Genomic DNA, 12,711 nt, shown 5'->3' with positions numbered 1-12,711 from the left:
AGACGCTATTGATTGACGACTCCAGGAACCAATAGAGACTGGGTTAACGTCATTACGCACACGGTACGTCCGACGCTGGAGGCCGGGATTTGTCAGTTGCCATGCGCAGTGTAGTTGGATTGTGGGAATACTGCCCGTCAGCGCACCGCGTGCGCCGCTTCTCCGCGCGTGCTCACGTTTGAATCGCCAACGCACCGCCCGCGCGCTGTGATTGACACCAGCTCCCCGCCCCACCCCCTCGCCATGCTGTGAGCTGCAGCACAGGGCCCGCCCCCATACCGCTTCTCGATTGGACAATATTACCCTGGTGGGCGGGTGGGCCTGTGAACTGACAGCACCGATTGGGCGGTGCGCATGTCAATCACCCGGAGAGCTAGGCTTTTCATTGTGAAGTTAGGTTGAGCAGCGTTAGATGGAGGAAGCTCCTTAATGAATGTTGAGTGTATTCTGTGAGAGTGTGCTTAATAGAGCCATGACTGGATTTCTTTGGTTGGGCAGCATGAATTGTGAAAGGTCATGGCACTGAGTCCTGATGATGAAGATTATGACACCTCTCAGGTCAGCCTTTAAGGATCATTTTCTACTTTACTTAAAGGCTTAATGTGCCTGCGTGTGTTCTGTGGTGCTGTTGGGGAGAAAGTCTCAGTCAGTAGTGTCTGCTGTTGCTACTGGGCAAGGCCTTTCATCCTACCCTTAGAAAACACACACCACTGGAAAATTATGGTGCTCTTTCCACAGGAATGAAAAAGCTTCAGGGAAGTGGGATAGTTCGTAGCTCTTTTTGAGAAAGGGAGTGACCTAGTTATTCCAGCCAGTCTTTTAGGAATTTGCTTTAATTAACCATAAATCTTTGCACATCTTCCCCTAGGTAGAAGAACACCCTGTGTTATGCATCATCTGCTAAAAATAATTGTTTGTGTGTAACTAACCTTCTGTAGATCTATCTTTTAAAAATAACTAAATAGCTCCTCATGTACTTCACTATTGAATGTGATAGATCAACTGCTTAAATAATTAAATGTAAGCCAGTTTGATTGGGAAATTCAGTTACCAAGTTGCTAAGAATAGCTGGTTATTTTAATTTTGTATAATCAGCCTTATATTGTTTTGTTAAATATCTTGTTAAATGTATCTGAAGAAATAATTATCTGATAATGTATGATGCACATTGCAGATTTTTAATATGGCTGTTATATGCCCTTTATCTATCATATTTCTAAATAGCTTGTTAAAGTGATTTTTTTTATTATGAGGGAAGGAATTGAAATAAGTATCCTGATACCATGAAGGATATAGAATCATTTTGGGGCTTGCCAAGCTAACCTTTGGGCTTAATGAGCTAATGTTTTACCAAAAGTCCATTGTTCCGGAAAGCAACAGCTTAGGGTTTTATACATTCCTAACTTTTTTGAAAGATCGGTACATAGATATTATGTTGAGCTTTTACTCTTGCAAGATGATAATTATCTTGACTGGGTATGCTTAAACATTAAAGGAATATGTGTCAAAGTTTTGTTATGTTAGCTTGTTTTCTAAACCGGATGGTTTATCAGATGTGCATACTTTGCAAAAGGATTAATTTTTTGAGATTATGAAGCACTATTTTTTTTCTTTCAAAGTAAAGATCCTACAAACCTAATCTGTATAACTGCAGTTTCTTTGGATGCAATCTGAAATTGAGATTTGTTTGCCTTGTTCCTTGTACCATTTGTTGTCTCGAGCATTGAAACTGGGTAGCCATTACAGCCTTACTGTGTTTATTTTCAGAACCTGGGACAGGTTATAATGTTCTTAGTTTAATCTACCAATGCTGAATTGAATATCTGTATCATGCAGTCCCAAGTTCTCTTGTTTCATCCTCGAATGTAAAAAAAAAACTCTGCAAAATGAAAACAAAAATAGAACAGTGGTAATGGTTATACTACATTTGATATGGAGGACAGATGGTAATTCAAGAAAAACCAACAAATTCAAAATAAGTTAGAATCTGTAATTGTTAGGGACTTGTAGTCCGCAAGATTGGACTTGTAGATCTGGACCATTTAGGTTACTGTATTTAATACAATTTGCTGGCAATTTCTTAAGATCTAACTCGTAAGTGGATCCATCAATAAAGTTATTAAGTACTTCCATGTTGTAAAACACATTGTGATTAGGTAATCATACAGTCTGGACTTCAGACAAAAGGATAGTAGATTGTGCTATCTAATGAAACACATTTACATTCTTTTTTGGGGGAAAAATGTTTACTTTTGGGATGAGATTTTGAGAAACATGTTTAAATAAATTTAGTTATTTTCTGGAGTAGTGACATTGCCTTTGTGTCAAGCTGGCAGTATTTTGGACATTGATTCTTTTGATTTGTTTTTGTATGGCTTGGTTTTATAGTGCCAGGATTTCAGAGGCATGGCTGAAACCTATTTTATTTGCCTAAGCTACCATACTTAGACATACTCCACCTTGTTGTTTAGTTGCTGGTGTCTTGAGTGGTTGTTATATTGGTGGAACATATTTATCATCTGCCCCAGTAATTGGGAAATTACTTTAAAATTTTATTGGTGCTAGGCAATGAATTGCTTTGGACCTTCACTGTCATTCATTCCTTGTGTTGCTATATTTTTAAGAAAGACATTTTAAAAATGTTATAATTTACTTTAATGTGATGAGTTGTGATTTAGAATGCAAGTTTGTTGGAACCAGAGTGTTCTTTTTCAAAGGATTTAGATAAATACTTGATAAGGTTGTCGGTCTTTTGGGAGTACAGGAATATAGGGCTAATTGAAGCTTTCACTTTCCCTTCTTTCTCTTGCTTTTCTTTTTGTCTTTGGTCCACTTTTTTTTTCCAACTTTTTTACACTTCCATGGGTGTTGACATCTTTCGGGTGGGTGCTTTGTGTTACAGGCCACGACTTCACTGACATTGCATTCTTTGAGTTTCGGTCACTGTAGCTGAAGCTAGTTGTCAATGCAACAACTATTTACGTGTCCATTTCTAGCAGACTTCCTCGTTTGCTTGCTCACTACTATCCCAACAAAGATAATATAATTCAGCAAAACTGCTAATCAAACCCAAAATAGTTATAGAGCTATCTGCTGTGAGAGAGATTTTGTAGCTTGCTGTTTTGAGAAATTGCTTTTGCTTCTTCTTTTTCAGCTGAATTAATTAACACCATTCCAAAGTTACAGTATTTGTAAGGAGAGTTTACATTAGCAAATTAGGTAAGTTCAGCGGTTTCTGGTTGACAACAGTTGACATTTCTGTAATGCTACTTGTGTGTGGCAAGGTGCAGGGTTGAGAAAAAAACAGGATGTCAAACAAGGTTGAAGTGGAGCAACAACAAATGTGGGGAGGTTGGTGGCATTGAGGAGAGGTGTATACAGAGCTGCAGAGGACAATTGTACTGAATAGCCAGTGTTGAGAGTTGAACATTGAGAAATTCTGTTGGAAGAGCAACGGGTATGAGTGGGCACATGAGACAAGAGGAAAACATTCTATTAACAGGCTAGCGTAGCTAAGTGTTAACTGCACGCTGAAGCAGCTAAGCAAATCTCGTAATTATATTTGGAAACATAATGTTCACCACCATCTTGTCAAGGGCAGTTAAGGATGATCAATAAATACTTGCTAGGCGAAAGTGGGTGCTGCAGATTCATAATAAATACTTGCTGGTAAAGTCCACATACCGCGGATGATTTTGTTTTTAAAAAGTACCAGAAATGTGATAACTAGCATGTGATTTTTCAAACTCCGATGTAGCTGGCGTTGGAAGATGGTTATGCAGCCTTAAGAGGATGTGGCTTCATGGGATGCATTTCTAAAGCTTTACTGACGTATAGATAAATAATTACTGTGACATATGAAAGTGATAATTTTTAACTCTGAGAAAATTCTGTTACATTTTGGCATACAACACTTAAAATACAAAGCAGATCTTTTTTGTTGTTGCAGTAAATCTTTGTATCATTTTCTTTTTTTAGCTGGTTCCTCTTTAAGTACATGTTGAGCCTTGCCTTTGCAACACACAAGATTGTCCATGAGAATGTTGCATACTTGAAATAACTGCCATTTTACTTTAGTTGTGCAATCTACTGTCTTACATTTATGGAGTAGCAAAGGTCTTTTTTTTAAGACAAGCTGTTTTCTAGTGGTAGATCTTTATGATGCCACATGTAATTATGTGCAGTATTTTACACAAACAACCATTTACTGAGGACTCCATTTTTTGCATAAATTGCAACATGTAAATAGTCTGCAAATGATATGAGCTGTGCAACAAGATGCAATTCTGAAACCATTATTTTGGTTAATGGTATTAGCTATTTGTGCTGGTTTCACTGTCTTGGAGATTTTGTATTGGTGTTATGGATTTGTGGTCTGTAGCAAGCTTTATGGGTGATAGTAATTGGCTGTTTGGACACTATGTGAAGTACTCCATGTACTTTCTATATAAAATAATTATTTCTGATTTAACTAACAACTTATCACACCAACAATCTTGGAAGAAAACATCTTCCAAACCAACAATCATTTTGATCTAGATATGCAGGAACACCACCTGAAACTTCCCCTCCATGACATTCACTGTCCTGACTTGGAAACATATTGCCATCCCTTCAGCGTTGCTGGATCAAAATGCTGGAACTCCCTCCAGTAGCATTGTCACTCAGCCTACAACACATGGACTGCAGTGATTCAAGAAGCAGTTCACCACCACCTTTGAGGACAGTTATGGATGGGTAATAAATTCTGGTCCAGCCAAAGCTGGCCACATTCCATTAGTGATTTTTTTAAAAAAAAAAGAAAATATGATAAATGTGTATACATCATGAAATTCTCTCACTAGCACAGTAACCTCGTCCAGAGAAATCTAAGGAGTACCTGTAAAACACTTAATTGAAATCCTCTAATTGCCAATGCATGTTTGAATTTCTCCTTAGTAAGTTAGATGTTGAATTGTCTTTTGTCACCTGTTGATGTTGCAGTTTTCAGCTGGAGGGTTTGACTCCCATTTATTCCCCTCTTTTCAGTCTTCCAGGGTCACATTTTCTGATGACTTTCTGTTCCCTTTTTTTTGTCATTGTTGGTTTAAATTTTCACTTTTTGCTGCAGGATGAGGCCTGTTATTCCTTTTTTTTGTCTTTTTTTTTCTTTTTCCTGTTTTCTAAGGGAAGGTGACAGCTTAGTGGTTTTATCACCTGGACTTTATTCGAGAGACCGAGGTAATTATTCTGGGAACCTGGATTCAAATCCCAACATACCAGGTGATGGAATTTCAATTCATTATAAAACTGGAATTTAAGAGTCAAATTGCCAATTGCCAGAAAAATCGATCTGGTTCACTAATGCCCTTCAGAGAAGGATACTGTCATCCTTACCAATGTGGTTGACTCTTAATTGCTCTCTGGACAATAAGGATGGGCAGTAAATGCCTGGCCTAGCCAGTGAAGCATACATCCTATGAATGAATAAAACAAATTCACTTCTTGCCTTACTCAGCAGAGTGAGGAATCTTCATTAAGTTGTCTCATTTTTGTAGTCATGAATCCAGTCTGATACTACAGTATCTGAAAATCTATTATTTTAGATTTTTAAAAAAATATTTAAGACCATAAGACCGTGACACATAAGCACAGAATTGAGTCATTTGGCCCCTCAATCCTGCTTCACTGTTCAATAGGATCATGGCTGATCTGGCACTCCTTGTATCCTCTTTTCCTGCCCTTTTCCCAAAGGCCTTGATTGAAACATAATGCCCAAGGAAGAGTCTTTAGTCATTTTGTTAATTTGGAAGATTACATTTTTTTTTATGATCCTGATTTGTTTACTCAAATTTCCGGATTCTAGTTTCTTTCTAGAGCTAGTTTTTGATGTGACAAACTATCTATCCAAAAGTGCTTTTTGAGGATCTGGGATATGGGAAGAGTGTGCAAAAGTGTAGCTGAGATCAATGATCACAAAGCAGACTTGGGCCTGAATCTCCTCCTCCTCCTCCTCTTTCTTCCATCATGCAGGTAGTGGCTAGTGCAGGTGTTGGTTGAGTGGAAGTGATTGCTTTGGTTTGAATTTCTTTTACTGGGAACTGCACATTTTGCATGTTAAATGCAAGTTACAGTCGTCACTTCTGTTCTGCCAATCGAAGTATTTCAGAACCATTTATGGAAGGGTTACCTTCAAACTGTGTATTTCAGTGACACTGATTCATGTAGTTTGTTTCATTTCCTGCTCAGTATAGCCTCTCTTTCTGAAGTACAATTCTGATGTCAAATAGCGAGAAATCAGCTTTGAATATTTAGATAAGTAATGCAATATATACTTACCAATTTACTTAGACCATCTGTAACCATGTCTAAAGATACCCACATGTCATACCAGTACTATTAGGACATATGTAGTACAGCCTGAGTAATTACTACAATGAGGTTATTAACACAGTGGATATTTCGCACAAAGTGATTGCAGTGTACCATTTGCACCACATGCTGCAAAATTCCATTTTAACATCAGCTGTTTAACATTTCAGTCATATTAAGAATATTTGATTTCATGTGGTGATATGTTACACGTATTGATTTTAGCAGTCAACATGTGTTAAATGATTACTAGAGATGTCCAGCTATTTCAACAATAAAATATGTAATTTTTGTAATTGCAGAAACTAATTGCGTTACTTTTGAAACTGTGCTTTCAGGCCCATGAAGTGTGAGAATAATTATTGAATATACCTTGTCTAATTGTTAGTTTCTTGCTTGTCATCTTGAGCTTTGGTGATCTGATTTTCTCTATCTAATCTGGCTCTTCGCTTTGAGTTTTTCATTAAAAATTTGTCATCTTGGTTTTAACATGCTTAAAAATAAAATCTGAGAGGCACCCATAAAGGGAAAAAAGTGGTTTTAACAATTTGGAAAGAATAGATGTTCTAACTTTCAAAGCCTAAATTACAATGATTAGGCTGTTACTTCCAGGTTCTTTGAGTTTGTGCTTTTCAAAATGTATTTTTTACTAACTTGTTCATGGACGTGAGTGTTGCTTTTGTGAACTTTAGTGTTGATGTGCCACACTACACCAGATGTACTTGAACTGATTGTATTGGATGCAGGTGCACCCACCATGTTGTAAGGAAGGGAGTTTTAAATTTTTGACCCAACAACAGTGAAGGGATAGGATATAATTCCAAGTTGTAGCTTAGAGGGGAACCTGAGGTAAAGGTCTTTTCGTGTGTTTACAGTTCTGTCTTTCCAGTTGTATGGACCTACATTTTGGAAGATGCTGTTGAAGGAGTCTTGCTAAGTTACTGCATCTTGTATATGGTATGTGCCAGTGGCAAGTGGGTTCACTGTTTAAGATGATGGATCAAATGCAGATCAAGTACACTATTTTAACCTGAATCAAGCATTTTGAGTATTATTGGAGTTGTACCCATCCAGGCAATTGGGGAGTATTCCAACATGTTCTTGACTTGTAGATGGTGAGCAAGCTTTGAGGAGTCCGGGGTGAGTTGTTCACAACAGAATTCCCAGTCATTGACTTGCTGCTGTAATCGGTGTTTGTGGCTGTTTCTACTTCAGTTTCTAGTCAGTGGTCATCTCCTTGATGTTGACAGTAGAGATGTCAAAGGAGAGCAATGGAGTTTAATGTTTTACAATATTTATTATTATTTTAAAAAAATGAAATTATATGATTTGGGAAGTGTTAGTGATTGGGAAGCATTTCCAGTCAAGCAAGTGAATTGATCACATGACCAGGTTTGCACATCTTTGTGCAAGATTGAATTATTGCAAGGTGTCATAAATATAGTTATCCCATTGTACTGTCCTTGAGTAAGGAGCCTCTTGTGCGATAAAACTCTTGTGTAATTTCTTCAGGAATCATAAGGCACTATATTTCAAATTGTTGTAATGCAAAATCCCCTAAAAACCCATTGAATTCTTCATCTAGAGTTTGTGTTGTGGAGCTTTCCCAAACAACTTCTTCAGTTTGAAGAAGCTGTAAGCCCTACAACCTCTCAACATGTTGATCCAACATTTTAAAAAAAAATTATGAATTAACTGAAAATTAACTACCTTTTTTGTCATGCCTGTTTACATGTTCATTATGTTGCTGAGTAAAATTTTAAAGTCTTGTATTCTTCCTCGACAACTTGTGGATTTTGTACTGTTCTAGTTCTTTTATTTTCCTTTTATCTTAGCAGTAGATACACTAGCAAAAAACAAAATACACTTAGATGAGAAGAGTAAGAAGAAGTAAGGTATGGTGTAGGTGATTTTAACAGCTGGAATCGCATGTACAGTACTGCCATCCACAACCACCTGATGAAGAAGCATCGCTCCGAAAGCTAGTGCTTCCAAATAAACCTGATTGGCTATAACCTGGTGTTGTGATTTTTAACTTTTGTACACCCAGTCCAACACCGGCATCCGCAAATCACCATTATAGCCAATTGTCCAGCAAATAATTGTGACTATTTTTAGTTATTTTATGATTAACGAATGAATTAGACCAGGCATTGGAAGAAATCCTCTGCTTCTTGAATAATACTTTGCGATCTTTTGCATCTTTCAGTGAGGGCAAACAGGGCTTTTGTTTAACACTTCTTTTGAAGGCCAGTGACTTAACTCAGTTCTGAGTGAACATAAATCTAAATTTTGTGTCAAACTACTGTATTAGAACTACTACAGATTTTGAGCTGAGCCAGCTACCAATGAACTATGGTTGATCCATTAAAAATTCTGATAAAAAGGAGTAAAAAAAAATCTGATTGGAAAATAATCTCTGGTAGAAATGCCAGGTGAAGACAGGATTGAGTTTGGCAGTGATGCTCCCTCAGTGGAATATCAAGGCTGTCATGTGAAGAGTGGCAACTTAGGTAAAGAATCACCATTGAGAACCTACTGTCCTTAGAACCAAACCTTGGTAAGTAGTTACTGCATTCAGGAGAGGTATAATTAGCAAAGATGGGTGATAAAATGAGAAGAGTGGCAGTGAAGAAAACTAAACATTGTGATAACATCTTTATAACAATGAAGCATTCCAAGGTGTATAGAACATCAGAGGATCACTATAAAACTCAGTATGATATCAAACCACACATTAGGTGAAATGACTAATCACTTGATTGAAAAGTTAAATGTTAAGGAGAGTCTTGGAGGAAGGTGAACTGGAGAAGTAAACATGATTTGGAGCTAGTGAGCTTCCAATTAAACCTGTTGGACTATAAACTGGTGTTGTGTGATTTTTAACTTTGGAGAAGTAAAGGTAGAGTATTCCAGAACTGGAGCTTAGGCAGCTACAAGCACAGCCATTAGTGGTAGAAGCAATTAAAACTAGGATGCACATGATTCTAGAATTAGAGGAACATGACATTTTGGAAGCTTGTGTGGCTGGAGATTGGAGATGGAGGGTGGAAGATATGAAGTGATTTTAAAAATAATAATTCTCACGTGAAAAATGTAAATTGGTGCTTCATCGGGAGCCAATGCAGGTGAGTGAGTACAGAACTGATAGCAGAATAGTACTTGTTTTTGGGACACATGCAGGAGAGTTTTGAATGAGTTCAATGTTATCAAACAATATGGAGACTATTAGGAGCATATTGGAATACTCCCGTTTAGAGGTAGCGAGGATTTAAGCAGCAAGTATGGATGATTACCAGTTTCCAATTCCACTAATCTTAATGATGACATGAATTTGAGTACAAACGCTCATCGTTAGATTAAATTTGACACCTGGGTTGCAAATATGCTCATAATCTCAGACTGTCAGGGAAAGAGTGGGGATGGTAGTTAGGAAACAGTTTGTTTTTGGTCTCTGCTTAATTGTTTCAATCTATCTCATGTATATGTGGGAGAAATGTCTGCTCCTCCAGAACTGGATGTTGAATGAACAATGTGAGGAAGCCAAGGATAGACCCTTGGAGGCTTTCAGAGATAATGTTACATAGAACATAGAACAGGCCCTTCAGCCCACAATGTTGTGCCGACCATTGATCCTCATGTAAGGTAAACCTAATGTACGAACTCTCAAATTTCTGTGACCATATGCATGTCCAGCAGTCTCTTAAATATCCCCAATGACCTCGCTTCCACAAGTGCTGCTGGCAACGCATTCCATGCTCTCTCAACTCTCTTCGTAAAGAACCCACCTCTGACATCCCCTCTATACTTTCTGCCGAACAGCTTAAAACTATGACCCCTCGTATTAACAATTTCTGCCGTGGGAAAAAGTTTCTGGCTATCAACTCTATCTATGCCTCTCATTATCTTGTACACCTCAATTAGGTCCCCTCTCTTCCTCCTTTTTTCCAATGAGAAAAGTCCGAGCTCAGTCAACCTCTCTTCGTAAGATAAGCCCTCCATTCCAGGCAGTATCCTAGTAAACTACTTCTGAACCCTTTCCAAAGCATCCACATCTTTCCTATAATAGGGCGACCAGACTGGACACAGTATTCCAAGTGTGGTCTAACCAAAGTTTTTTTTTATATAGGGCTGCAACAAGAATTCACGGCTCTTAAACTCAGAATTTGTGTTACAGATGTTTTGTCCCCTGTCCAGGTGACATCCTCCGTGCTTGGGAGCTTTCTGTGAAGCGCTTCTGTGATCTTTCCTCCGGCATTTGTAGTGGTTTGAATCTGCCGCTTCCGGTTGTCAGTTCCAGCTGTCCGTTGCAGTGGTCGGTATATTGGGTCCAGGTCGATGTGCTTATTGATTGAATCTGTGGATGAGTGCCATGCCTCTAGGAATTCCCTGGCTGTTCTCTGTTTGGCTTGCGGATCGTTAGCTGTCTTCCTGTTTGTCCTATGTAGTGTTTTGTGCAGACTTTGCATGGGATTTTGTACACCTCATTGGTTTTGCTCATGGTGGGTATCGGGTCCTTCGTTCTGGTGAGTTGTTGTTTGAGAGTGACTGTTGGTTTGTCTGCTGTTATGAGTCCTGTGGTCGCAGTCAGTTCGGAAATGCACTCCCAGACAACAACTCACCAGAACGAAGGACCCAATACCCAGCATGAGCGAAACCAATGTAGTGTACAAAACCCCATGCAAGGACTGCACAAAACACTACATAGGACAAACAGGAAGACCGCTAACGATCCGCATCCATGAACACCAACTAGCCACAAAACGACACGACCAACTATCCTTCGTAGCCACACACGCAGATGACAAGCAACATGAATTCGACTGGGACAACACTACTATTATAGGACAAGCCAAACAGAGAACAGCCAAGGAATTCCTAGAGGCATGGCACTCATCCACAGATTCAATCAATAAGCAAATTGACCTGGACCCAATATACCGACAGCTGGAACTGACAACCGGAAGTGGCAGATTTAAACCACTACAAATGCCGGAGGAAAGATCACAGAAGCGCTTCACAGGAGGCTCCCAAGCACTGAGGATGTCACCTAGACAGGGGACGAAACGTCTGCAACACAAATTCCCAGCTCGGCGAACAGAACCACAACAACGAGCACCCGAGCTACAAATCTCACAGGCTCTTAAACTCAATCCCCCTGTTAATGAAAGCCAAAATACCATATGCTTTCTTAACCCTGTCCACCAGGGTGGCAATTTTAAGGGATCTATGTACCTGCACACCAAGATCCCGCTGTTGCTCCACACTGAAGAATCCTGTCTTTAATCCTGTACTCAACTTTCAAGTTCGACCTTCCAAAATGCATCACCTTGCATTTATCCAGGTTGAACTCCATCAGCCACCTCTCAGCCCATCTCTGCATCCTGTCAATGTCACGCTGTAGCCTACAATAGTCCTGTACACTGTCAATGACACCTCCAACCTTTGTGTCGTCTGCAAATTTGCTAACCCATCCTTCAATCTCCTCATTCAAGTCATTAATAAAAATTACAAAAAGTAGAGGCCCAGGAACAGAGCCTTGTGGAACACTACTCACCACTGACTTCCAGGCAGAATATTTTCATTCCACTACCACTCGCTGTCTTCTGTTGACCAGCCAATTCTGTATCCAAACAGCTACATTTCCCTGTATCCCATTCCTCCTGACCTACCATGGGGAACCTTATCAAATGCCTTACTGAAGTCCATATACACAACATCCACCGCTCGACCCTCATCAACTTGTCTAGTAATGTTGTGTGAATAGAAAGAGAAACCATTTCAAGTAATTCTTCAGCTCCAATTTAGTTAAGAATTGGGCCAAAAGAGAAGTATCCCATTCAACTGAGAATAAAAAAGTACTTTATTTCTCCGTCCAATTCCATTTTGAGACAGCCCCTTCCTGCTGTCCCCCTCTTCCCTGATCGTTTGGTGGTTAGCATTGCCCTTAATGGTCTTTGTGCATATATCTAATTAGTTTCTGGTGGCAATTAATGAAAAACAATAGAGACATAAGTGTAGTGATGTAGTGGCAGTGGTTCATACCTCTGGACCAAAGGCCCGTGTTCAAATCCCAATAACTCCAGAGGTCTGTAACAAAATCTCTGAAGAAGTTGATAAGGAAAAATGTCCAGCAGTGGAGGGGTGTTGGGAAAATGGTGTAGTCAACTGCATCAAAGGCTGTAGGTAGTTTGAGAAGAATCTGGAGGGAAAGTTTACCTTTGTTGCAGGCGCATAAGAATTTAAGTTATTTCAGTACTGTAGTAGGGCACAATTTGAAAGCAGGATTCCAAATAGTCAATCCAAATACTTGATAGTATTCTGAATTTAATTTTGATATACAGTACTCCTGTAACTTTA

The 12,711-nt window shown here is 39.0% G+C and overlaps 1 protein-coding gene across 3 annotated transcripts in view; it reads left to right on the top strand.

The window, feature by feature from the left end:
• The first annotated feature begins 355 nt into the window (after positions 1–355).
• The window catches only part of LOC122564136 (lysine-specific demethylase 2B-like), a 163,434-nt gene continuing 151,078 nt past the window's right edge, over positions 356–12,711 (top strand). For 2 of the 3 annotated variants that reach the window (XM_043718752.1, XM_043718751.1), the window contains exon 1: positions 356–558. In XM_043718752.1, coding sequence (XP_043574687.1) covers positions 517–558 — 42 coding nt within the window. In that variant the 5' untranslated portion in view covers positions 356–516. The remainder of the gene's footprint in view (positions 559–12,711) is intronic. The other variant, XM_043718753.1, reaches the window with a different exon arrangement.

The sequence above is a fragment of the Chiloscyllium plagiosum genome, chromosome 28, assembly GCF_004010195.1.
Source record: "Chiloscyllium plagiosum isolate BGI_BamShark_2017 chromosome 28, ASM401019v2, whole genome shotgun sequence".
Lineage (NCBI taxonomy): Eukaryota > Metazoa > Chordata > Chondrichthyes > Orectolobiformes > Hemiscylliidae > Chiloscyllium > Chiloscyllium plagiosum.
Note: the sequence above shows the minus strand (reverse complement) of the source record. Positions and strands in the feature narration are given on the sequence as shown.